The sequence below is a fragment of the Brienomyrus brachyistius genome, unplaced genomic scaffold (genome assembly GCF_023856365.1).
Source record: "Brienomyrus brachyistius isolate T26 unplaced genomic scaffold, BBRACH_0.4 scaffold36, whole genome shotgun sequence".
NCBI classification, from domain to species: domain Eukaryota; kingdom Metazoa; phylum Chordata; class Actinopteri; order Osteoglossiformes; family Mormyridae; genus Brienomyrus; species Brienomyrus brachyistius.
Genome location: NW_026042311.1, coordinates 439,591 through 464,027, shown reverse-complemented (window position 1 = coordinate 464,027; position 24,437 = coordinate 439,591). Strand labels below are relative to the sequence as shown.

The following is a 24,437-nucleotide window of genomic DNA, read 5'->3' as shown; positions in this document are numbered from 1 at the left end:
TTATACAGTCTTAGTTTTGTGTGCCAGCCTTATAACTATGTTCACAGAATATCAACTATTTTGTATAAATTTGAATAAACAAATATGTATAGCGGGGCAGCATGGTGGTGCAGTGGTTAGCACTGTTGCCTCACACCTCTGGGACCCGGGTTCGAGTTTCCGCCTGCAGAGTTTGCCTGTTCTCCCCATGTGGTTCCCTCTGGGTGCTCTGGTTTCTCCCCACAGTCCAAAAACATGCTGAGGCTAATTGGACTTGCTAAATTGCCCGTAGGTGTGCATGTGTGAGTGAATGATGTGTGAGTGTGCCCTACGATGGGCTGGCCCCCCATCCTGGGTTGTTCCCTGCCTCGTGCCCATTGCTTCCAGGATAGGCTCCAGACCCCCTGCGACCCAGAAGGATACGCGGTTTGGAAAATGGATGGAAATATCTATAGCTACCACTGCATATATGTTTTCAGGGTTATACCAGAAGAATCTTGAAAATTAAATAGTGTAACCAGGTATCTTAGTGTGTTCTAACTTTCAGAACCTTGTTTTTCTTTGTTTAACAACCCCCTTGTCTTTCCACATTCCTCTGTGGCCCTTATCTGATCTTTGTGACCCGTTAACAAGCTCTTTGTGTTCTACCATGTGTAGGATTACACATGCACATTTCACCAAGCTTAAACTCCAGGTGACCTGAGACAAGGCCTACCCTGGTACGAGAGGCACACATTGGCCTAGGCCTCAAAAGGGGGGTTCGTGACCCCACACACATAGATAACCAGGGAGGCCAGCACTCCAACTTTTATCGCCCAAAGTTTTAACGACCTACAGATAGCAGAGTGGATCCCCAGGGACAGGGGCCCCTCGACGTGGCACACAAATTGATTGGAAAATCACCATTACCAGAGAAGTCAGTCTGGTCATAAATCCCAAAAGGACTGATTCCGACCCCCTTCCGAAAGCCCGCCAAATGGATGGTCAGCCATTGGTCCAGGACTCGAATTCCTAGTCACTCCTAATCACGAACCTTATGCTATAAAACCTGGCACCTCAGAACAAAGCCAGCGGAGAAAAGAAGAAACAAGCAGCCTTCTTGAAGCCCGTTGGTGAAGACCCAAAGAACGGCAACTCAGCCCAAGCTTCACCAGAAGAAAGAATCAGAGGGACTCCACTCCAACAACCGCTGCAAGCATCACGCCTCCCTGAGAGCCATCACCCATCAGCTCATCAGCCACTGCAACCAACTGCAAAGACCCCCCCCCCCTTTTCCTGCATCCAAGTAAACCAACTTCCTTTCATTTCTAATAACCTAAACTGTCCTGTTCACCTGCTATATTCCTTTAGGGTCGTATTTCCACAGACTGCTTGCTGTGCAGAACAGTTTTTTCCCTTTTTAGGTTACTCCTTTTAAATCTGGTCATTGCATTTTCATGATTACATTGTTTGTGTCTATTCCGTTATTTCATGTTTATTGTTTGTTAGGTGTAATGTCTGTCTTATGTTAGTTGTAGGAATAAATGCATGTCTTTTACACAACTTCAGCCTCTGTCATTGAGTGCTCACAATAGTCCCTGCCTCTGTGCGATCTGGCTACTACGCTCTGAAACCTCTAAACTCGCCTGAGATATCGCGAGACTCTCTCTCATCGGCCATGAGGGGAGCTTCACTAACGATCGTTTACATTGCCTGGTGACCCAGCTCGCTGGACGAGCCTACTAACCCAGGTTACTAAGCGATACTGGTTATTAATGATCCCATTTAAGTGTCACATTAACAGACTCACAGGGCTTCGCAATCGAGTTTGGAGGAGCCGACCATTCGGCATGACAATTGGTTAATAATCAGCATTAAATAATAATTAATTAAAAGTTAATCCACAAACTTGTCCATCAGTTTGACACCAAACATGCCATACCAGCTTCACAGGTTCACACCTCATACCATCTGTATTAATTGATTAACAATTACTTATATTATGTATATTACTGACTCACATCAGTATACGGTATACAGTAGGTGGTTTGGGTTGCATCTCAACAGATGTTACACTCTATACAGACATTACATGACATATTCACATTCAAACAGCACATCTTACCCTTAGATAGACGTGGCCGTTAGTCTGTGGTAATACCAATTTAAATTGCACATCTGGGAACAACATATTTTGGTTGGTGTGGCTTATCCCAATTGATCTTCTCCAGAATGGAAAATGTGCACCTTAATTCTGTTCTGTTAATATAGCATGTAGAACACAAAGAGCTTGCTAACAGGCCACAAACATCAGATAAGGGCCACAAAGGAATGTGGAAGAGAAGGGGGGGTTGTTAAACAAAGAAAGAAGAATCTCTGAAAGTTAGGACACACTGGTTACACTATTTAATTTTCAAGATTCTTCTGGTATAACCCTGAGAACACAGATGCAGGGGTAGCTATAGATATTTGTTTATTCAAATTTATACAAATGTTCAAGTGTAAAGGGGTAAAATAGGTGATACTCTGTGAACATGGTTATAAGGGTGGCACACAAAACTAAGACTGTCTAAGGACACACACAAACATGACCTGTATATCGAGACTAGCAATCATAAGCAAAGAAATATACAGGGGATACACAAGTCGACTTAGGAGAAACTTTCTTTAGGGTGTTGGTCTGTTGGGTGAGTGGTGTGTAAGGCAGGATGTATGGGGAGGGGGTTGTGTGCCCTGTCCTTGAGGTCCACTCTGCTGTCTGTAGGTCCCTAAATCTTTGGGCAATAAAAGTTGGACTGCTGGCCTCCCTTGTTATCTGTGTGTGTGTGTGTGTGTGTGTGTGTGTGTGTTTAAGTGTGTTTGTGTGTGTGGGGCCACTAACCCCCCTTGTGTGCCTTGTGTGATACCGCAATTGAGTTTGGAGGAACCAACCATTCAGCATAACAATTAGATAATAATCAGTATTAAATAATAATTAATTAAAAAACATATTGGTGGAGATAAAAAAATGTACCTGAGCTAATAATTCCTACAACACTTTAAAGTTAAGATGTGTTTTCTGGAGTGAGGAGAGCTGTTCGACATGTAAAATATGATATGATGATTTATTTATAAATTATTAAGCCAGACATCTCACACACATTTAAAGAATGACAGGCACAACAGGTACAGTGGCAAAACATAAACGACATATCTTGTTGTTATGTCGTTACGTCTTTCGGAATGACATATTGGAACTTGAGAGTGTTCCATCCATCCATCCATCCATCCATCCATCCATCCATCCATCCATCCATCCATCATCTTCCGCTTATCCAAGGTCAAGTTGCGGGGGCAGCAGTCTCAGCAGGGAAACCCAGACTTCCCTCTCCCCAGCGACTTCATCCAGCTCCTCCGGGAGAATCTCGAGGCGTTCCCAGGCCAGCCGTGAGATATAGTCCCTCCAGCGTGTCCTGGGTCTTCCCCGGGGCCTCCTCCCAGTGGAACATGCCCAGAACACCTCACCAGGGAGACTTCCAGGAGGCATCCTAAGTAGATGCCCGAGCCACCTCATCTGGCTCCTCTTGATGCGGAGGAGCAGCGGCTCTACTCTGAGTCCCTTCCGAATGACCGAGCCCAGCCACCCTGCGGAGGAAACCCATTTCGGCCGCTTGTACTCACAATCTCATTCTTTCGGTCACTACTCATGGCTCATGACCATAGGTGAGGGTAGGAACGTAGATCAATTGGTAAATCGAGAGCTTTGCCTTTTGGCTCAGCTCCTTCTTCACCATGACAGACCGATGCAGCACCCACATCACTGGTGATGGCGCATCGATCCACCTGTCGATCTCACACTCCATCCTTCCCTCACTCGTGAAAAAGACCCCGAGATACTTAAACTCCTCCACTTGGGGAAGGACCTCCTCCCCGACCCGGAGAGAGCACTCCTCCCTTTTCTGGCTATGGACCATGGTCTCAGATTTGGAGGTGCTGATTTTTATCCCATCCGCTTCAAACTCAGCTGTGAACTGCTCCAGTGAGAGCTGAATATCACGGTCTGATGAGGCCATACTCCTAGAGCACTCCCCACAGGACTCCCCAAGGGATGCGGTCGAATGCCTTCTCCTAGTCCACAAAGCAGGTGTAGACTGGTTGGTCAAACTCCCACGCACCCTCCAGGACCCTGCCGAGAGTATAGAGCTGGTCCACTGTTCCACGACCAGGGCGAAAACCACACTGCTCCACCTGAATCCAAAGTTCGACTATCCGACGAACCCTCCTCTCCAACACCCCAGAATAGACCTTACCAGGGAGGCTGAGGAGTATGATCCCTCTATAGTTGGAACACACCCTCCAGTCCGCTTTCTTGAACATAAGAACATAAGAACATAAGAACTATACAAACGAGAGGAGGCCATTTGGCCCATCAAGCTCGCTTGGGGAGAACTAAACTAATAGCTCAGAGTCGTTAAAATCTTATCTAGCTCTGATTTAAAGGAACCCAAGGATTCAGCTTGCACTACATTATCAGGAAGGCTATTCCATACTCTGACTACACGCTGTGTAAAGAAGTGCTTCCTTAAATCCAGCTTGAAATGTTCTCCCGCTAATTTCCACCTATGGCCACGAGTTCGTGTATTTAAACTAATGCTGAAGTAACTATTTGGTTGAACAGCATCCAAACCTGTTAGAATCTTATATACCTGGATCATGTCCCCCCTCAGTCTCCTTTGCTTGAGACTGAACAGATTTAGCTCAAGTAACCGTTCCTCGTATGACATGAAGAGGGGGACCACCACCCCGGTCTGCCAATCCAGAGACACCGCCCTTGATGTCCACGCGATGCTACAGATGCATGTGAACTACGACAGCCCCGCAACATCCAGATCCTTGAGGAACTCCAGATGGATCTCATCCACCCCTGGGGCCCGGCCACCAAGGAGCTTTTTAACAGTTCAAACAACAGTCAGGACCCGTCCCCCCACCCGAAGGCGAAGGGAGGCTATCTTCTCGTCCACTGTAGTAAACCCCGATGCACAGGCGCCCAGCCAGGGGGCAAAAAGTATGCCCACCCCTGCTCACCGCCTCTCCCCGTGAGCAACTCCAGAGTGGAAGAGGGTCCAACCTCCTTCAAGGAGACTGGTTCCAGAGCCCAAGCCATGCGTCGAGGTGAGCCTGACTATATTTAGTCAGAATCTTTCAGCCTCGCGCACCAGTTCGGGTTCCTTCCCCACCAGAGAGGTGACATTCCATGTCCCTAGAGCTAGCTTCTGCAGTCGAGGATCAGACCGCCAAGATCCCCGCCTTCGGCCACTGTCCAACTCGCACTGCACCCGACCTCTTTGGCCCCTCCTACAGGTGGTGAACCCATTGGAGGGGGGACCCACGTGCCTTCTTCAGGCTGTGCCCGACCAGGCCCCATAGGTGCAGGTCAGGCCACCAGGTGCTCGCCATCGAGCCCCATCCCCAGGCCTGGCTCCGGGAGGGGGGGGGGGGGGGCCCGTGACCTGTGTCCGGGCGAGGGAAAATGTGTGTCCATGTTTTTATTCATCATAAGGGGTCTTTTGAGCCGCACTTCGTCTAGTTCCTCACCCAGGACCTGTTTGCCTTGGGAGACCCTACCAGGGGCATAAAGACCCAGGCAACTGGGATCCCTCCAGCGTGTCCTGGGTCTTCCCCATGGCCTCCTCCCAGTGGGAGCTCCTGGGATCACTGGAACAAGCAAACCCCTCTACCATGATAAGGTGTCGCACCAGGAGAGCGTTCAGAGTCCAGTTCAGAGTCTTTTGGGAGTAAATATCAATATGCGTACTACACAGTACCAGTGTTCTTGTCTACTAGAGTTACATCATCTTCCATTGCCGAAGACCAGTTCCAATAATAAGAACGGAGGATGGTACATGTTCCCGGATGTTGGTCTTGCTCTGCCCCAACTATCAAGGATTCATTGATTGCATCCTCACCGAACACGACCAATACCATGCTGCATTGCATCCGAAGTTCATTCTTGGAAGGTAAGACCACAAGTATGGTCTTTATATTTGGCATTGAGATTCACCCTGGATGCTGTCAGAGAACACATGCTTTCAGGTTCCTACTGCAGCCATATGCCTCTCACATTTGGGGATATTTACTCTCTGTAGTACTTACGTCCTTGAGTACTGGAAATGGTCTTTGGCAATGGAAGATGATAAAAAATTGGTACACAAGAACACAAGTACGCATATGGATATTCATCCTATGGTATCATATCAATATTATATCGCACATGCGTAATAATCACCAGGGCTTCAGATGACAGCCGAAACATTTGCTAGCTTTTTGGTACTATATGGACGTTTATTTACGCCTGCAGAGAACCGTCCACTGGCCCAATGGCAGAATCCAATTGGACAGCCAAAGGCTTGGAAAGCGTGTGGGTCCTTCCAAACACTCCTGTAAAGTTACCCTATTTAGGTTAAACCGAATTATATCTGACTCCAATTTAATTAAAGATCTTTTATGGCATTTTAGTCATGACATTTATGTTATTCAGATTACTCCTGGGCTGTGTCTTCTATTGCTGAACTCCCAATAATCCCGGACAGTGGGGTACACCAGATTCGCCTCGGCCGATAGGGCGATACGCGGATCTGCTACTGTAAGTAACGACTCGGTTCAGAAGTTGGGAAATGACTACAATGTAATACAGTGTCAGCCTGGACAACCGTCAGGACCCGGTGACCCATAACGCCTCAGAGGCTCAGCTGAAACTTGCCGAATCTGAGCTAGTGAGGGCCACAGAGGTTAAGTCGGTGTTCGCCATAACTCCACGAGTGCGCGGCTCAGAGGCTGGGCCTGCCTTTTTCCGTAACCCAGCATGTGGGTGTCTCAGAGACTGGCCCGGACTTTATGCCGTAACTCAGTGATTGCATGCCTCAGAGGCTGAGCCAGACTTTTTTGTAACCCAGTGTGTGCCTCAGAGGCTGGGCCGGACTTTGCTGTAACCCAGTGTGTGCCTCAGAGGCTGGGGCGGACTTTGCTGGAACCCAGTGTGTGCGCACTTCGTAGGCTGGGCCGGACTTTGTTGTAATCCAGTGTGTGCCTCAGAGGCTGGGCCGGACTTTGTTGTAATCCAGTGTGTGCCTCAGAGGCTGGGCCGGACTTTGTTGTAATCCAGTGTGTGCCTCAGAGGCTGGGCCGGACTTTGCTGTAACCCAGTGTGTGCCTCAGAGGCTGGGCTGGACTTTGTTGTAACCCAGTGTGTGCGCACCTCAGAGGCTGAGAAGGTATTAACCATAATTCAACTTGGGCAGTCGCATTGGGTCTCAGATAAACAGGGTTGAGCCAGAGGCTGCAAGAGAGTGTTAGAATAACCCCAGTCTATGAGAAACATGCAGAGGTTAGCAAAGTCAGATAGCCAAGAAGTAATCAAAAACAGTTTATTCACAATTAATACATGACACATCAATTTAACCAAATATAGCATTAAGGTACTTTTAACATGTGGCCACAAGTCCTAAACTATGTCATCCAGTCAAAACAATACAACAATTCCATACCTCAGCTGAGTGGACACAGAATGACTGCAGAAAATATCTCATTACAGATGTAGATTCACACAGCACTATGTGGGAGCTCCGATTACAGAGTATCTCCCCTTGCTACTCTGGAGCTCTTCCTTAAGTATTCCATGTCAAGTGACAGAATGTACCAAATATTGTGATTGATTATTTTAGGGACTGTTTTGATCTTGTGTGTGTGTCCTGGAGAACTGCTCAGACCCTCAGCCAATTGAATTGCTTTAGGAGGAATGTGATAATTCCTTTGTTCTACCAGGTGATAAGATCCTCCACTTTGGTGGGTTTAGTCTTACTTTATATATTTCTCTTATGTGAGAACATACTGCTTTAAGGTTGAGAGTATCGTGCCTGTCGTACTGTGACCATTCTAACGAGCCCAAACATGGGTGTATGTGTCCTCAGTGTTAGTCTGGGGTAACACCTCCTGTGTTAGAGTTAGCAAGTGTAGGATGCATCTGTGTGTTGAGCCAATCAGGCCTTGTCGCTGAAATTTGGCTGCAGGTTTCTGGTCGCCCAGGGGAGGTGAGGTGTCCCATTTAATGTAGTGGTCAGGTGATTTGGGTCCAATCTTGCTGGAGCCTTAGGACACTGGGCGAAACATTGCAGGCTTGCCAGAGCTCAGACCGTCGGAACCTGCAAGGCCTGCGGCCTTACACGCATAATTTGGTAAGCAGATCAGTAGTACAGCTGAAAAATTAATGTGTTTTGTGAAATGTGTTTATAAAAGGTTTACATGTTGTGACATGTTCACTCTGTTCCCAATAGCGATATAAAACAAAAATGATACAGCTGAATTCTGTTAAGGCATTACCAATGTGATGTTCCATGTTTTGGTTTACATATTGCAGAGGTGTTTATCTTGATATGATAATCAAAACACTTTCCTCAATAATATAGTGAAACAACTGAGGCAGTTACCTTGCAAGCTAAATTCACTTTGGGATGCCTGAAGTTAGCATTATTCATAAATATTGTGACGCCGGTGAGATGGCTCCACTGAGCATGCTGGAAGATATTGTAAATAGCCTTTGTGTTGTTGTTAGAGAAATTCAACACAAATATTAACACTTGTGTTGAGAAACAGAGGGATCTGTGTATAGCAGCTGTAGGACTGCGACAAATGTGAATAGTGAATCGTGATTAAGCCCGTGTTAATGATTTAAGTGTAACGATTTAAATGTCACTGCAGTCCGGCTTTTTATATGCCGAATATGCGCTATAACATATACTTCTTGGCGGAGGGAGGTTGTCTCCTTTCTCTTATTGTTGCAGTAATTTTTAAATCACATGGATAATATCCCACAAAATCATACGCGGTGCCTTAGACCGCTTCCGCGTTTGGTACTGCAATATGTTTAGCGTATTCTGAATAGTACAGTTAACACTACAACTTATTTTGAAGGCTACAGTGGTAACTACTTCCACCACCTTTATATAATTTCTCTGGGGAGGTACAGACAAAGGAGACAGATAAAAATATGAAATATTTATGATGAATACACGCAGATAGGGGGCTACAGCCTTTGCTAAAGGGCAGTAGCAAATATCGGGAGATATTATACGTGACCACACACGTATACACAAATGACAACATTATGTATCACACCCGAAAAAGTATACCATTAACACTACGAACTCTAGTCAAGGAAATACGCCCTACATGCTATTAAAAGTTACCCCCTTAACTATCCTTCCCTACCTTGAGCTCACGCTGCCGCAGCCTAAAAACCTCATCAGCACCCAGCCACATACACATCCACACTAACGTCCGACTTTATAAAGTACGCTTACTTCCCTGTACTGTGGCAACACCAGACTCCTCGTTCTCCTCCAGAGAAGGGAGAGGATCCGCCCCGCTGTGCCGTACTGACCACAAGCCCCGGCATCAGAGCTCGACCCGCCCTGCTGCCAGTCCTACCGACAACATGGACCCCCATCTTCCCAACACATTTACCCCCAGCTCTCTTCACCGGCGGCCGAACTAATATCGGCGGCGGCCACATTGTATCCCCCACCTCGAATCGGCAGCCAGTGGGGGAAAAAGGGGGTCGCTGTGTTAAACACCCACGCTTCCTATTTCGCATGGTCCCGAAACCCCCCCCCACTTATCTGTCTCAGAATCCTCCGCCCCCTCCAGGTGCAGCTCGTCAGTTACCGGAGGGCAGGGAATCTCCACACCCCCACCATGGGACGAAGCTGATAATGCCGACTCTGTCCGTAAATGAAAGTGAAAGATTTAAAGCCTGGGTCGGCGGTTCAGCAAGAAACACGAATAGGATTCTGGAATAATGTAAAGATATTTACATTGCAAGGTAAGACTAAATCCAACAGATGCAACTAATAATATAATAAGCGTGTTTTACCCGTGGCGTATGCAGAAACATTTGATTGGGGTGACCATCAGGGGACAGTTATATTTATAGGGTTATGGTTAGCACCGCACCGTATCTGCTATATGGTTGTAACTGCCCTTCGGTTTGGACGAAATGACTAATCCGGAGAGTCTCAACGGGTGATCCATCCATCCATTTTCCAAACCGCTTATCCTACTGGGTCGAGGGGGTCCGGAGCCTATGGGTGATATGAGCGTTTATTGCTTCCGTGTTGAAAACCGTGAAAACAGCAGAAAAGAAAAGAAAATGAATAAACAAAAATAAAACCAAACGCTCAAATGCAAATATGCTCAGTTGCAGCTTCACAGAAAACAATTAATATTTACATTTCAATAATAAAGGAATCCACTCATACATACAGTATTAGAGTCTCATACCTCGCTCCGCTCTCCCAAAGGTGCAGTCAAGTAATTTAGCCAAGGATGTGAATTCACAGTCTTTAAACCTTAAAAACAATCCTCACAGAAGATCAGCGAGTAATGCACAGGATAACCTGGTACAATAACTTAAATTCTTATTAAAATAAGTAAATATTCTGGGAACAAGATAAATAACTTGTGCACACAAGATAATTTACTATAAATTTGTATGCGTCTCTAACGGTTTCAGATACATATACTGAGATCGTATAATGGACAGAATTCAGGTAATAAAGGTTCATTTTCATTAGCCTCTTAGCAGGAGTGTTAGTGTAAAAGCCGTGCTTATTGACACAGATAATAAAGCTTGTTAGAATGTGTAACATAATTATTTAGCTGGGCCCAGAAGAGGTGAGAGCTCCCCTAGTGGCCACAGGAGTGTTAGTGTAAAAGCAGTGCTTACTGACACAGATAATAAAGCTTGTTAGACTTTATAACATAATTATTTAGCTGGGCCCAGAAGAGGTGAGAGCTCCCCTAGTGGCTACAGGAGTGCATTTTCCCTAAAGCAGATATAATGGGTGGTGGCCTAATTGCTTTTTTGATTTGATTTTGATTTGATTCAAACCCTTTATTGCTGTTGCAATATACCATGTCACTAGTCACAAGTACCAGCGAAAAGCAGGCCATCGCCCGACCTTACATATACAACATCACAGTAGGGGGTAGACCGGCCGGGAGACAGGGGAGGAGAGAAGAAGAGAAACAGGATGACATGAGGAGAGAGGAGGAGAACAACATGAAAAGACACGACTCGCAACGGGTGAGGGAATGGGAAGCACATGGGCACTACACCTTACATAAAAATGACACGACTTGCAACGGGTAGGGGAAAGGGGGTGTGGAGGTGACCCAGCAGAGACAGACAGCCATCCGGTCCTGCTGCCATAGAGACGGCGCTGGTCACAGACCCGCCTGTTCACGCTGGGGGTATGAAGCGGCGAAGACAGTAGACTAGACGAGACGAGAGGAGCGAAGCAGGGAAGATAAGGGGAGGGAGAGGGAAAGAAGTGAGAGCCAGAGAGAAATGCCTTTAATGGTTTTAGACCACAACATGGAATAGAAGAACAAATCAAATTATTTTGCTCATTTAATATTCAGATTTTTATTGCCCTTAAATTGTAGAACACACTGTGTTCTAGGATGGTATGTCATGGTTATTAGTCCCCACGATGTTTTAATGCTATTAACTTGGGCCTTTTTTTATGCTTGAGTGGACAGATGCAATAATGGTTATAACTGTATGATACTAAAGGAACTTATATCTGTTGCATTTTCGCTAGCGCAAGAGAGCCCACAAAAACAAATCTTAGCAAAATCTATTGCTGTATTTTAACTGGAAGCTGATTTTACTAAGGTTACTTACACTTGCCTTATTCAACACCATCAGGGTGAATTAAAAAGAAAATAAGAAAAAAAGCAGAACTCTGTTGAAAGGCTGTACCATGTCATGATATGCAAATAAACATCCAGCATCATTACAGGGAAGTGGGTGGTACCAGGAGCTGCATAGCAAAGGTGTCGCAACTCTTGTAACATATAAAACCCAACCAAGCTCATAACAGGCAACCAAAATGCCATTAGGTCAACAAATACACACCACCACCCATTAAAATATGTACAATTATAGTTTTTTTTTTTAACTTTTGGCTAAAGCAAAAAATACATGTAAGAGATGCCTTTGTTTAACTTATTAACACACAGTTTGCTAAACGTCAAAAAATAATCAACACTAGGCCAACAAAACTTGGGTATGCAGTATCAAAAGGCTGAGAGGTCCTTTTTGAGTCTTTCTCATGATGGTTGGCAAATCGGGGTGGTTCTTGTGATCCTCATACACAGCAAATGTGCCCGTGTGAAATTAACACTGCATGGTGTTTATACAGATGTAGCCACTTTAATTTTCCCCAGTTTCCATGATGGGACCTTGGCTGGTCCATGACAGGTCCCTGCTGGGTCCTGGTTGGGACCTTAACTGTAATTAGATCCCCCCATGATGATGTAATGAACAAGGGGGGCAGCATGATCCGCCCCTTACCTCTCTGTGTGTAAAGTACTTCCAATGATTTATCCATCCACGAGGGAGAGCAGTGATTATGAAAGTTGAAGTGACTTACCTGAAATCAGGTACAATGCCTGATTTCAGGTATCTTAACTTCACTGCAAAAAATGAAAATCTAAGCAAGTATAATTTTCTTATATTTAGACAAAATTCCAATTTTATTAATAAACTGACTACACTGCAATAAATGGCCTGTGAAATTTAAGAAATTGTTTCTGTTGTGAAGCAAAGATGGCCTAAAACTAGCAATATGTTTTTTAGTCAGTTTACTGATGAAATTAGAATTTTGTATTTTACTTCCCTTTTTGGAGATGAGGTGGACCCAAAATGTGTGCAATACAATAATTACAGGCCTAAACAAAGTAATAAGATTGATATTTTCAAGCAATGAGGGACAATGTGCTATATGAAAATTAAACATATTTGAAGCCCATTAAACTTGTTTGGCACATGATGAAATACTTCATCCGCAAGGAGGCCAAGCCAGGTACAAAGCAGCTGCGTGTCCAAGCAATAGAGTTATTATAGGAGTGGAGAGTGACCCAAGATGTGTGTAACAGACTAATTACAGACCTAAACAAAGTAATAAGGTTGATTTTGGAGAATAAAGGTGGACAGAGTGGAAAATGAAAAATAAAAAAACATATGGTTCTGTACTGTGCTTGAATAAAATAGACACATTCCTTAGTGTGTTCTGTCTTTCTGTCTGGTTAACAGTCTGTGGGGTGGGGGGAGGGCAGTCACAATGACGTGTGAATGTGTCATTAACTTCTCTGCTTGGCCACAATGAAAAGAGATATGTTTGCAGGGTTCAAGGTGAGGTTGTTTTCTTAACCTAAGAACACTGAACCAACGGTCAAGCAGGGTGATGGTAGTATCATGCTGTTTTGCTGACAGTACTGTACATCACTACATTGCACAAAGAGAATGGAATAATTTATATTAGAAATTGCAAGACTATAGTAAAAAAAAGTATGATCATCTACCAAAAATATTTGTATACTGTATGGTTATGACTGATAACTAATATGTGACAGAGTCACGGAAGAATAATCATTTTACCTCATCACCATGTCTCAGAAAGCTTCAACACAAGAGAAGAAAAAGCTGTAAGGTCATATTTGGTCAGAGTCTCTCTCATGATGGTGGGTAAATCTGGGCTGGCTCAGCTGATCCTCATGACTTCTTGTGCTCATTTTAAAAAGGGGCAGATATGCGGAGGAGGAGACTCATTGATTAAACATGTCACTTATAATTTAAGTGTAAAGGACACATTTTGTTGTGGTATGTCAATAATGACAAGTTTTTACTCCACTAATGTTTGGTATTTTTCAGTGAAACTGAATAGGATTCAATGTACAATAATTGATAACTGGATGTAAATCTTACTGAAAGAATTGCTAGGCTTATACTAATTCAGCAGAAATACAGTGCTGAATTAATATATTTTTTTTTACAGTAATATACATTTTTATGCTGTTAAATTTATACATTGTTACGTAATGGTGGTTTTAGTTTTGCTGTATTTTTTACAGAATTATTCTGGCAACCACAGCTGCCAGTTTTTTCAGTAAAAAACAGCAGGATTTTTTTTTTACAGTGTGCATTTAATTTACGGAATAGCAGTTTGGATAACAAGATGCTACGGAGCCTGTAGGGGCCCCAAACAGTGCGGAAAGGCAAACCATGGGCACATAGGGATTTCAGGAGCCCATTTTAGTGTTTCATGGGCATGATCAGTACATACAACTGAGCCAATATCTGTATAATGCCCAACATGTCTTCCATTCCAGCTCGGGCTTATTCTGACAGACCTGCCACATGTACACATAAAGTGTAAAATTATTCTATAGCAGAAATTAGGCGGGCAATACATTATTTTTCCAACAGTAGCTAGTTCATTGTCAAAGTCTTGATCATTAGATAATGCATTTGAATATATTTTTACCTTTCATGTTCACAGAGAGCTCAGCAGGAATCATCTGCTTTGGATCAGCGACAAAATGGAGGAACCTGCTTCTGAAATGAGCCCCTCTGTGGAGTGTAAAACAAAGGGGACTGAGAGGTAACAGTGTTACAGCCCATTAGCATGCATGTCTCTCTGGGTCTATAGTCAGGCAATAAGCTAAAAGTAAATAGTGTTCCTAGTTAGGGCTGGGTAGCATATTAATATTTGTAGTTTAATATTAAAATGCCTCAGCATTTCCTTTCTTTCCCCTTTGCTCCAAAATCAGGCAGTTCTTCTATTTTAGAGGCACCCATCACATAATCCCTCCTACCATAAATGACCACATATCATAATGTGGTAGAGAGCAAGTAAATATACAAAGAAAAAGCAACAACAGGGAAGTCTAGAGGCTGTAACTGTGATAATAAAAAATTTCATACCAAAATTAAAATTTTAGGTCAGGCAGTTTATTTCACATGATGTCTAACTGTAAATAAACCTGTTTGCATGAAGAGCTTCATGGCAGGTTAAGCAGAAGACTGATCAACTGAAGATTTAATGTGATGCTGATCACAGTATATGAATCATATTTTTATAATGAAGATTTGTTTCCTCTCGCTGCCCACAGTGTCCTGATGAAGAGAGCAGACTCCCCTGTACCCAGCTGTGTTTCCCTGAAGAGTGACGGGTCAATGGGAAATCCACTCAACTTCAGAGAGGGACCTTTCCCTACAGATCAAAGGTAAATGTGCATTTAAACAAACACTGTTTAAAACACTCAAACACTCAGTAAAAAAGGCATACAGGCACATACAGTATGTAATGTAAGGTTTGTAAGGTTTGTATGTAAAGTATGTAAGGTTTTTGAAAAATACATCTTTTTAACTTTCACAAATCTCATTGTCTTTGAAAATAAAACAGATGTTTGGTCTGTATTCGATATGAAATTCATATGAGGTAAAAGAATGAGGATTACTGTACATACTGTATGTCTTTACAAAGTGAAATATACCTCTAGATTATTCTTTGTCAGCAGCAAGAGCACTTTTAATGGGGACCATTACAGACTTTCTGTTGCACTTCTTTAGATGATTTGAGGTTTTTATATTTCTGCCTTATTCACAGAGACCAAATGAAAGGATGCATTTCAGATGTACAGGATAAACCAAGTTTATCTTCCATATTGAAGGTTTGCATTTATTCCTGATATATATTTTCTGAAGTGCTGTGTGAGTTGGCTTACATCTTATACACCTGTACAATAAGAAACCAATCATGTTACAGGGAATATATTCAAAGCTATGATTCACAAATGAAACTGTGAAAAGTTTTGGTGCAATAAGACATAATTAACTGTAACTGTGGATTTTAGTCACTAGAGGAAAATGCAGTGAGGTTCCTGAAGGATGAGCTGAAGAAGATCACGAGGTACCTAGATCAGAATTACCCAGAATTCTCTGAACCTCAACTGGAGGAGAACAATGACCTGGATAGTGATGGTCAGATGCAGAAGACCAGTGTTAGAGAGGGAGCTCTGAAGATCACACTGTACATCCTGAGGACCATGAAGCAAAATGATCTTGCTGACAGGCTGGAGAAGAGTAAGAGCTGCATCTCATTCTGTGTCTGTTTGTTTGACAGATAAAAATAGTCTATAATAAAAACATACAATAAACTTCAGTTTATCATTTAACTTCATTTAGTTTTGCTTTTATAAATAAAATAATCTGTTTTTTGAAAAGCCTGAGTATTTACTTCTCATTTCAGGGCATCTTCTGTCACAATGTCAGCACAGAATCAAATGTAACCTGAAGAAGAAATGTGAGTGTGTATTTGAAGGGAAAGCTAAGGAAGGACAGCCAACACTTCTCAGTGAGATTTACACAGAACTCTACATAACTGAAGGTGGAACTGAAGGAGTCAATGATGAACATGAAGTGAGACAGATTGAAACAGCATCCAAGAAAAGGCGAACAGAAGATACTACAGTCAAGTGCAATGATATATTTAAACCCTTATGTGGGCGTGAGACACCTATCAGAACTGTACTCACTAAAGGGGTGGCAGGTATCGGAAAAACAGTCTCTGTGCAGAAATTTATTCTCGACTGGGCAGAAGGAAAAGCAAACCAGGATGTTCACTTCATATTTGCTCTTCCTTTCCGGGACCTGAATTTGATTAAGGGTGAATACAGTCTGATTGAACTGCTTCACCACTTTGTCCCAGAACTGAAGTCATTTGAGTCCACTGAGCTGTTTAGGTACAAAGTCTTGTTCATCTTTGATGGTCTGGATGAGTATCGCCTTCCTCTGGATTTTCAGAACAATGAGAGCTGGTTTGATGTAACAGAGAAAACGTCCCTGGATGTGCTGTTGACTAACCTCATTAGGAGGAATCTGCTCCCATCCACTCTCCTCTGGATAACCTCCCGGCCAGCAGCAGCCAGTCAGATACCTGCTAAGTGTGTCCACCAGGTGACAGAGATACGAGGGTTCAGTGATGCCCAGAAGGAGGAGTATTTCAGGAGGAGATTTAGTGATGAGAGCCTGGCCAGCAGGATTATCACACATGTGGTATCATCAAGGAGCCTCTTCATCATGTGCCACATACCTGTGTTCTGCTGGATTTCAGCCACTGTCCTTGAGAGACTTTTTAGCGAGACTGACAGTGGAAAAATTCCAAGGACTCTGACTGAAATGTACACACACTTCCTGATCTTTCAGACAAGTTTAAAAAATGACAAGTATAGGCTACCGACCTCCGCAACCCTGAGTTGGACAAGTTGGTACAGGAAAATGGTGGTGAGATGGATGAAAAACCATGAAAGTGAGTTTAATAAATCTGGAAAAGAATTCCTTTTAAAACTTGGTAAACTGGCTTTTGACAACCTTGAGAAAAGCAATCTCATTTTTTATGAGCAAGATCTTACAGAGAATGACATTGATATCGCTGAAGCTTCAGTTTACTCTGGAGTGTGCACAGAAGTCTTTAAAGAGGAGTATGGGTTGTACCAGGAGAAGGTGTACTGCTTTGTGCATCTGAGCATCCAGGAGTATCTCGCTGCTTTATATGTGTTTCTGTCAAACTCATCAGCTGACTTGCTGGAGACTGCAGTGAATCAGGCATTAGAGAGCAAGAATGGACACTTGGACCTCTACCTCCGCTTCCTGCTGGGCCTCTCAACAGACTCCAGTAAGACTCTGTTACGAAGGCTACTGGGACAGACAAGAAACAGCTCACATAACATTTGGATAATAACCAAATACATCAAGGAGAAAATAAAGGAGAATTTATCTCCAGAAAGGACCATCAACCTGTTCCACTGTCTGACTGAACTGGGTGACAATTCTCTAGTAGATGAAGTACAAAGATACCTGAATTCTGGAAACATTTCAGCAGATGTCCTCTCACCTGCACAGTGCTCAGCTCTGGCCTTTTTGTTACTGATATCAGATGAGGTGCAGGATGTGTTTGATCTGAAGAAATTCGTCAGATCAGATAAGGAGCATTGGAGGCTGCTGCCTGTGGTCAAGACATCTAGGACAGCACTGTAAGTGAAGATGTGAAAATGAATCTTGCATGGCAGTAACGCATTAACATTTTAAACAGTTTAAAATATGAACAGTTTCAAATAAATAAAATATACAGTATATTCCTCCTCATGGCCTAATAACTGGGCTGGATTTGTTTTTTATAATTTGGAACCCCGATTTTATAATGACTAAGTGTAATGATGTAGTTAAAAAAAAGTTACATTTCCATTACCATCCAGTATACATCCTATAAATAAAGGGGGCTCTCTTCTCTCTCTCCATGAGACACACAGACACATTTACAGGTGAGACCAAGCTTAGGGGTCACAGCACAGGGTCAGCTGGCATCCAGCAGCCCTGGAACTGGGAGTAATGGGCCTTGCTCAAGGGCCCACAGACATGTGACTATCCTGCTGAGTCTCAAACCAGCGATCGTCTGACCAGAGGCACAGAGGCTTAGCCTATTGAGCCACACACCAGCCCTACAAACATGATGTGTGAGTGTTACTGTCAGCAGGTGTGTCCATGTGATGGACCCCAGAGCTGAGAGCTTCCAAAAGGCTGCTGTCTCTGGCTGCTCACAGGCGCCCTCTGCTGGCCACGGCTGCTCCGGGCTGAGGATGTGACAACACATATAGTCTGGCAATTTTAGATTAACAATGTTTTACATATATAATATTAAATATATAATGAAGCTGTATAAATATATAATTTATTTCCCCTCTTGGATTAATAACCAGGCTGGATTTTTTTGGAACCCAGATTTTATAATAGTGTATAATTCATAATGGTGTATAATTCTAATTGGTGGAATGAACTCCCCCTAGATGTCCGAACAGCTGAATCCTTGACTGTCTTCAAGCGACGACTCAAAACATTTCTTTTTCAGAAATACCTGACGTAGAACTTCTATATTCTTACGCGACTCTTTTTCTGGTGTGTGTGTGTGTGTGTGTGTGTGTGCGTGTGTGTGTGTGTGTGTGTGTGTGTGTGTGTGTGAGTAAAAAAAAATAAAAAAAATCTGCACTACTCAATGGAGTTCTCAGAGATAGTATTCATAGCCTGGGTCCTTATTGAGCTAGCATCGGAAATTCATTGCAGAGTCTCAACGCACTTATGTAAGTCGCTCTAGCTAAGGGCGTCTGCCAAATCCTGGAAATGTAAATGTAAATGTATAGTGGTGTCATTAAACAACACAAGATTTCCATGACCATCCTTTGTGTAATAACCAACTAAGAGCCCCAATTTTACAGAATGTTCCAGTTTCCCTTATATTTCGGAAAACCACTCAGAAATTCTTTTTTATTTCTGTGTGGTACGTGACTCTGTGGGTTCAGACTGTGCCCGTGAGTGGAAGGCCGCTGGTTCAGATCTCCTGGCTGGCAGTGTGATGTCATTGTTGGGCCCTTCTGCAAGGCCCTTAATGTCAATCACTGCAGGGCCACTGGATTCTGGGAAACCCTGCACTGTGACCCCCAACTTCCTCTCACCTGTGTCTGTGTGTCTCATGGATAGCAAGATGGCATGAGCAAAAAGACAACTATCCCACGGGGATGAGTGAAGTATAAAGCCTTAAAATACCCCTCCCACATGCTTGAAACTGAAGCTGAACTGTGATATAGAGGGGGCGCGATAGCTGAATTGTGATATACTGGGGTTATGATAGCTGGACAGTGTTATAGCAGGGGTGCGATAGCTGAATTGTGATATACTGGGGTTGCGATAGCTGGACAGTGTTATAGCGGGGGCGCGATAGCTGAACTGTGATATAGAGGGGGCACGATAGCTGAATTGTGATATACCGGGGTTGCGTTAGCTGAACTGTGATATAGAGGGGGCGCGATAGCTGAATTGTGATATACCGGGGTTGCGTTAGCTGAACTGTGATATAGAGGGGGCGCGATAGCTGAACTGTGATATAGCAGGGGATCACTGTAGTCCCAGAAATGGATTTTGCTGGGGTTTGCTTTTGTAGGCTAATGAATGATTGATGCTTTCTGTGGAAGCGTTTAAGAGCTGGAGAGAGATGCCATAGCAAGGCAAAGGTTAAGGAAGCACAAAACTGAGCGAAACTATTTTCCCTCAGCATTGTATGTATTTGTCACGTGGATAGAATCAATGCAAATTCTTTTAGGATCACGCACCCACCAATACTACTCAGACCACCCGACATACATCAATTCAAGCAGGGGGAAAAAGCCCAGATTTCAGAGCATTTAAATCTGGTAGAGACTAATATCCATGACATACCATCCTAGCACACAGTGTGTTCTAAAATTTAAGCCTAATAAAAATCTGAGTATTAAATGAGCAAAATAATTTGATTTGTTCTTCTATCCCAAGTTGTGGTCTAAAAGCAATAAGGCCACCACGCATTATATCTGCTTTGGGGAAAATGCACTCCTGTAGTCACTACGGGAGCTCTCACCTTCTCTGAGCCCTGCTAATAATTATGTTACGCATTCTAAGAAGCTTTATTATCTGTGTTAATAAGCACTGCTTTTACACTAACACTCCTGTAGCCACATTATGCACCTGTGTGCCACCTATATGGGCTTAGAATCTGGGAAGAGGTGGAGTTGCAGTGATCTAACACTCTGTGGTGTCAACTGAACACTATAACAGCTAATACAATTTAACAATATACAACAACACTCACTGCACTCTGTAAAGTGCCAAATGTAACACTGGTTTGGTGAGATTTATATAAACACAATGCAGTGTTAACTTAACACTGGCAAATTTTCTGTGTAGATTTGCTATAATTAATTTTGAACTATGCACTGTGCCATCTAATTATGCTGGAAAAAAATGTTCATTTTGTATCACTGCAATCACTGATGTGTAGAATATGCACTATACGGACAAAATTATTTGGAGACACCTCTTAATCCTTGAATTCAGGTGTTTCATTCATACCCATCGCCAGTGGTTTATAAAATCAAGCACCTAGCCATGCAGTGAAATTTACAATCATTTGTGAAAGAAATGGTAATTCCTAAAAACTATTCCACGGTTCACTGTAAATAAAGTAACAGATCAGGGTCAACAAGTGCTCAGCTGCATAGTGAGTAAAAGTCTCCAGTGCTCTGTTGTAACTGCAGAGTTCCAAACTTTAACATTAAGCCCAGTACAAAAACTGTGTGCCGGGAGCTTAATGGAATGAACTTTCATGACCAAGCAGGTGCATGCAAGCCTCACATCACCAAGCGTACAGCCAAACATCGAATAGAATGGTGTAAAGCATGTTTCCACTAGACTCTAAAACAGTGGAAATTTGTTCTATGTGGTGAAAAATCACGCTTCTCTAACTGGCAGTCTGATGGACGAGTTTGGTGGATCCCAGGAGAACGTTACCTGCCTGACTGTATTGTGCCAACTGTAAAGTTCGGTGGAGGAGGGATAATGGTATGAGGTTGTTTTTCACAGGTTGGGTTAGGCCCCATAGTTCTAGTAAGGGAACACTTAATGCTTCAGCATGCCAACCCATTTTGGACAATTCTATGTTTTCAACCTTCTGGGAACAGTTTGGGGAAGGAAGGCCCCTTTCTGTTCCAGCATGACTGTGCCCTAGTGCACAAAGCAAGGTCCATAAATGATATGGTTGGGTGAGTTTTGTGGAAGTACTTGCCTGTCCCCACAGAGCCTTGATCTTAACCCCACCGAACACCTTTGAGATGAACTAGAACAGATTGCATGAGCCAGGACTTTACATCCAACATCAGTGCCTGACCTCACAAATGTTCTTCTGGATGAATTGATAAAAATTTCCACAGACACACTCCAAAATCTTGTGGAAAGCCTCCCCAGAAGAGTGGCAGCTGTTATAGCTGCAAATGGGGAACCAACTCCATATTGATGCCTATTGATTTAGGATGGAATGTCATAAAAGTTCCTGGAGGTGTAATGACCAGGTGTCCAAATATTTTTGTCCATATACTGTATGCCAGTCTGTGTGTGAATAATAACTCAGTTCCTTTTTCAGGCTGAACGGCTGTAAACTCACAGAGAAATGCTGTGAGATGCTGTCTTCAGCTCTCAGATCAAACTCCTCACCTCTGAGAGAGCTGGACCTGAGTAACAATGATCTGCAGGATTCAGGAGTGAAGCTGCTCTCTGCTGGACTGGGGGATTCACACTGTAAACTGGAGATACTGAGGTCAGTACTACTGGGTATTCCACACTGTAAACTGGAGATACTGAGGTCAGTATTACTGGGTATTCCACACTGTAAACTGGAGATACTGGGGTCAGTATTACTGGGTATTCCACATTGAAAACTAGACATATTGGGGTCAGTGTTATTGGGTATTAATTCCACACTGTAAACTGGAGATTACTGGGTACTCCACACCCTAAATACTTTACTAAGAACAGTGCTTTCTGACACTCCACATAATGGCCCAGTGATTAAATCAGCTGATCCTGACTGCAAGCTGTCCAGTCATGGCCTATTCCAATATTTTAATGCTATAAAGCACTTTACATCAAAGAAACAAATCAAACTACCCTATTTTAAAATAATTTACCAAATAATACATCCCTTTATTTTGGGTACCTACTGCATGGCCACCTTCCTGTGTAACATCAGCCGCCTGTCAGCTATGAGAGATGAATCTCTCCTGTAATCAGATCTCACTGTACTGTACAGATCTGTGTGGACCACAGGGTTTAAAATATCTGTATGTTAAGGTCCCTCAAACATAATTCCTTATGTTTGTGTTGCATCCATATATATTCTTTCATTTTTTTTAACTTAGTAATTTGTTAAATTTAAATATAAACCAAGCCACACATCAGCCAGGCTGGAACGAGAACTAACACAGCCTGACAAGCCTGCATTAGCTGGTGGGGATGTTCACATCTCCTCCTTTTATTCATATTTACTAGTTAGTTTGGGGGCACCTGGCAGAAAGATGGCTGACAACATAGTATTTTGGCATACATTGTTAATAGTACAATGTATTGTGTCTTAAAATGTTTTATTTTCCAGGTTGAACAACTGTAATCTCACAGATAAATGTTGTGAGGCACTGGCTTCAGCTCTCAGATCAAACGTCTCACACCTGAGAGAGCTGGACCTGAGTGACAATGACCTGCAGGATTCAGGAGTGAAGCTGCTCTCTGCTGCACTGGGGGATTCACACTGTAAACTGGAGATACTGAGGTCAGTATTACTGGGTATTCCACACTGTAAACTGGAGATACTGAGGTCAGTATTACTGGGTATTCCAAACTGTAAACTGGAGATACCGAGGTCAGTATTACTGGGTATTCCACACTGTAACCTGGAGATACTGAGGTCAGTCCTATTTGACAGTTTAAGCACTGATCTGGTACTTTAGTACAAAATGTGATGGCTACAAGGCAAATCACATAAGCGAACCACTGCAGTCACACCATTTCATTCCCAATAAGCAGGTATTGATTTCAGCTTTTTTTTCCCCAAAAAATAGTATAATATGCTCTGGTGCCATGTATGGGCTGGACTTTTCACAGTTTCTTAGCAGAGGAAGCTAAATCACTTTTCCTCAGGTGGAGTTACACCAAATAAAATACTCCTTTATTCTGGGTACCAGCTGCATGGGCACCTTCCTGTGTCACATCAGCCGCCTGTCAGCTACAGTATGAGAGATGAATCTCTCCTGTAATCAGCTCTCACTGTACTGGGCCACAGCGTTTAAAATGTCTGTATTCTAAGGCCCCTCAAACAGATTTCCTGTAAGTTGTGTTGCATCCATATATTTTGTTCTATTTTACTTTTAACTTAGCAATTTGTTCAATTTAAATATTAACCAAGCCATACATCAGCCAGGCTGGAATGAGAACTAACACAGCCTGACTGGCCTGCATTGGCTGCTGGGGATGTTCACATCTCCTCCTTTCAGAGTAACTAGTCAGTTTGGGGACAGCTGGTGGAAAGATGGCTGATGACCGCAGTGGAAGCTATTTCATTGGTCTGAATATGTTACCGGATTCACGTATAATTTTCACATTGCTTAGTTAAATCATATATCTGCATTTGCTGAAATGCCACCTTCTTTGTATGTAAAGGCTGAAATGAAAACAAACAATATTCTTTATGTTTGTGTGGAAAAGAAGAGAAACTATTTCAAGAAAATTGATAAGCTGTAGGTCAGACTCCAGATATAATAGGGGTGTGTAAACCTTTGACATCCACTATAGACATATTCACTTTGCTGCCAGTGTTTTCACAGCCAGAACATAGCAGACTCTGTACCCCCCTCTCCATGAGAGGATCGTCAGTGATTCTCCTAGGCAGTAAGATGGTGGTGTTGCCCAGTTCTGTTCTGATCATGGTTTTGGATGTGAAGATTAATCTTTCCCAGGTTAGTTCCCTGTGGTGGGTAAGGAGGCAGGAGACACAGGGTTGCAGTGAACACCCCCAAAGGGCTAGTGTTTATTTCAGGGGTAAATCAAAACCAGGGTGACTGTTAATATGCTTTTTATGTGCTGTACAATAAATTCACTGCTATACAAAAATCTCTTGTCATCGCTGTGATGGCTCACTTTAATTTAATATACAGTGCACCAATGGAAAAAGGAGTTTTATAAATGT

At 43.1% G+C, this 24,437-nt stretch overlaps 2 protein-coding genes across 5 annotated transcripts in view; one reads left to right on the top strand and one right to left on the bottom strand.

Moving 5' to 3' along the window:
• Positions 1–24,437, bottom strand: part of LOC125721932 (NACHT, LRR and PYD domains-containing protein 12-like) — a 431,572-nt gene that overhangs the window by 103,777 nt on the left and 303,358 nt on the right. The window lies entirely within an intron of this gene.
• LOC125721933 (NACHT, LRR and PYD domains-containing protein 3-like) overlaps positions 14,344–24,437 on the top strand; it is a 158,438-nt gene continuing 148,344 nt past the window's right edge. For 2 of the 4 annotated variants that reach the window (XM_048998146.1, XM_048998143.1), the window contains exons 1-7: positions 14,344–14,441; positions 14,953–15,066; positions 15,450–15,513; positions 15,697–15,925; positions 16,092–17,874; positions 21,843–22,016; positions 22,851–23,069. In XM_048998146.1, the coding sequence (XP_048854103.1) occupies positions 14,380–14,441; positions 14,953–15,066; positions 15,450–15,513; positions 15,697–15,925; positions 16,092–17,874; positions 21,843–22,016; positions 22,851–23,069 (2,645 nt within the window). In that variant the 5' untranslated portion in view covers positions 14,344–14,379. The remainder of the gene's footprint in view (positions 14,442–14,952; positions 15,067–15,449; positions 15,514–15,696; positions 15,926–16,091; positions 17,875–21,842; positions 22,017–22,850; positions 23,070–24,437) is intronic. The other 2 variants (XM_048998144.1, XM_048998145.1) reach the window with 2 other exon arrangements.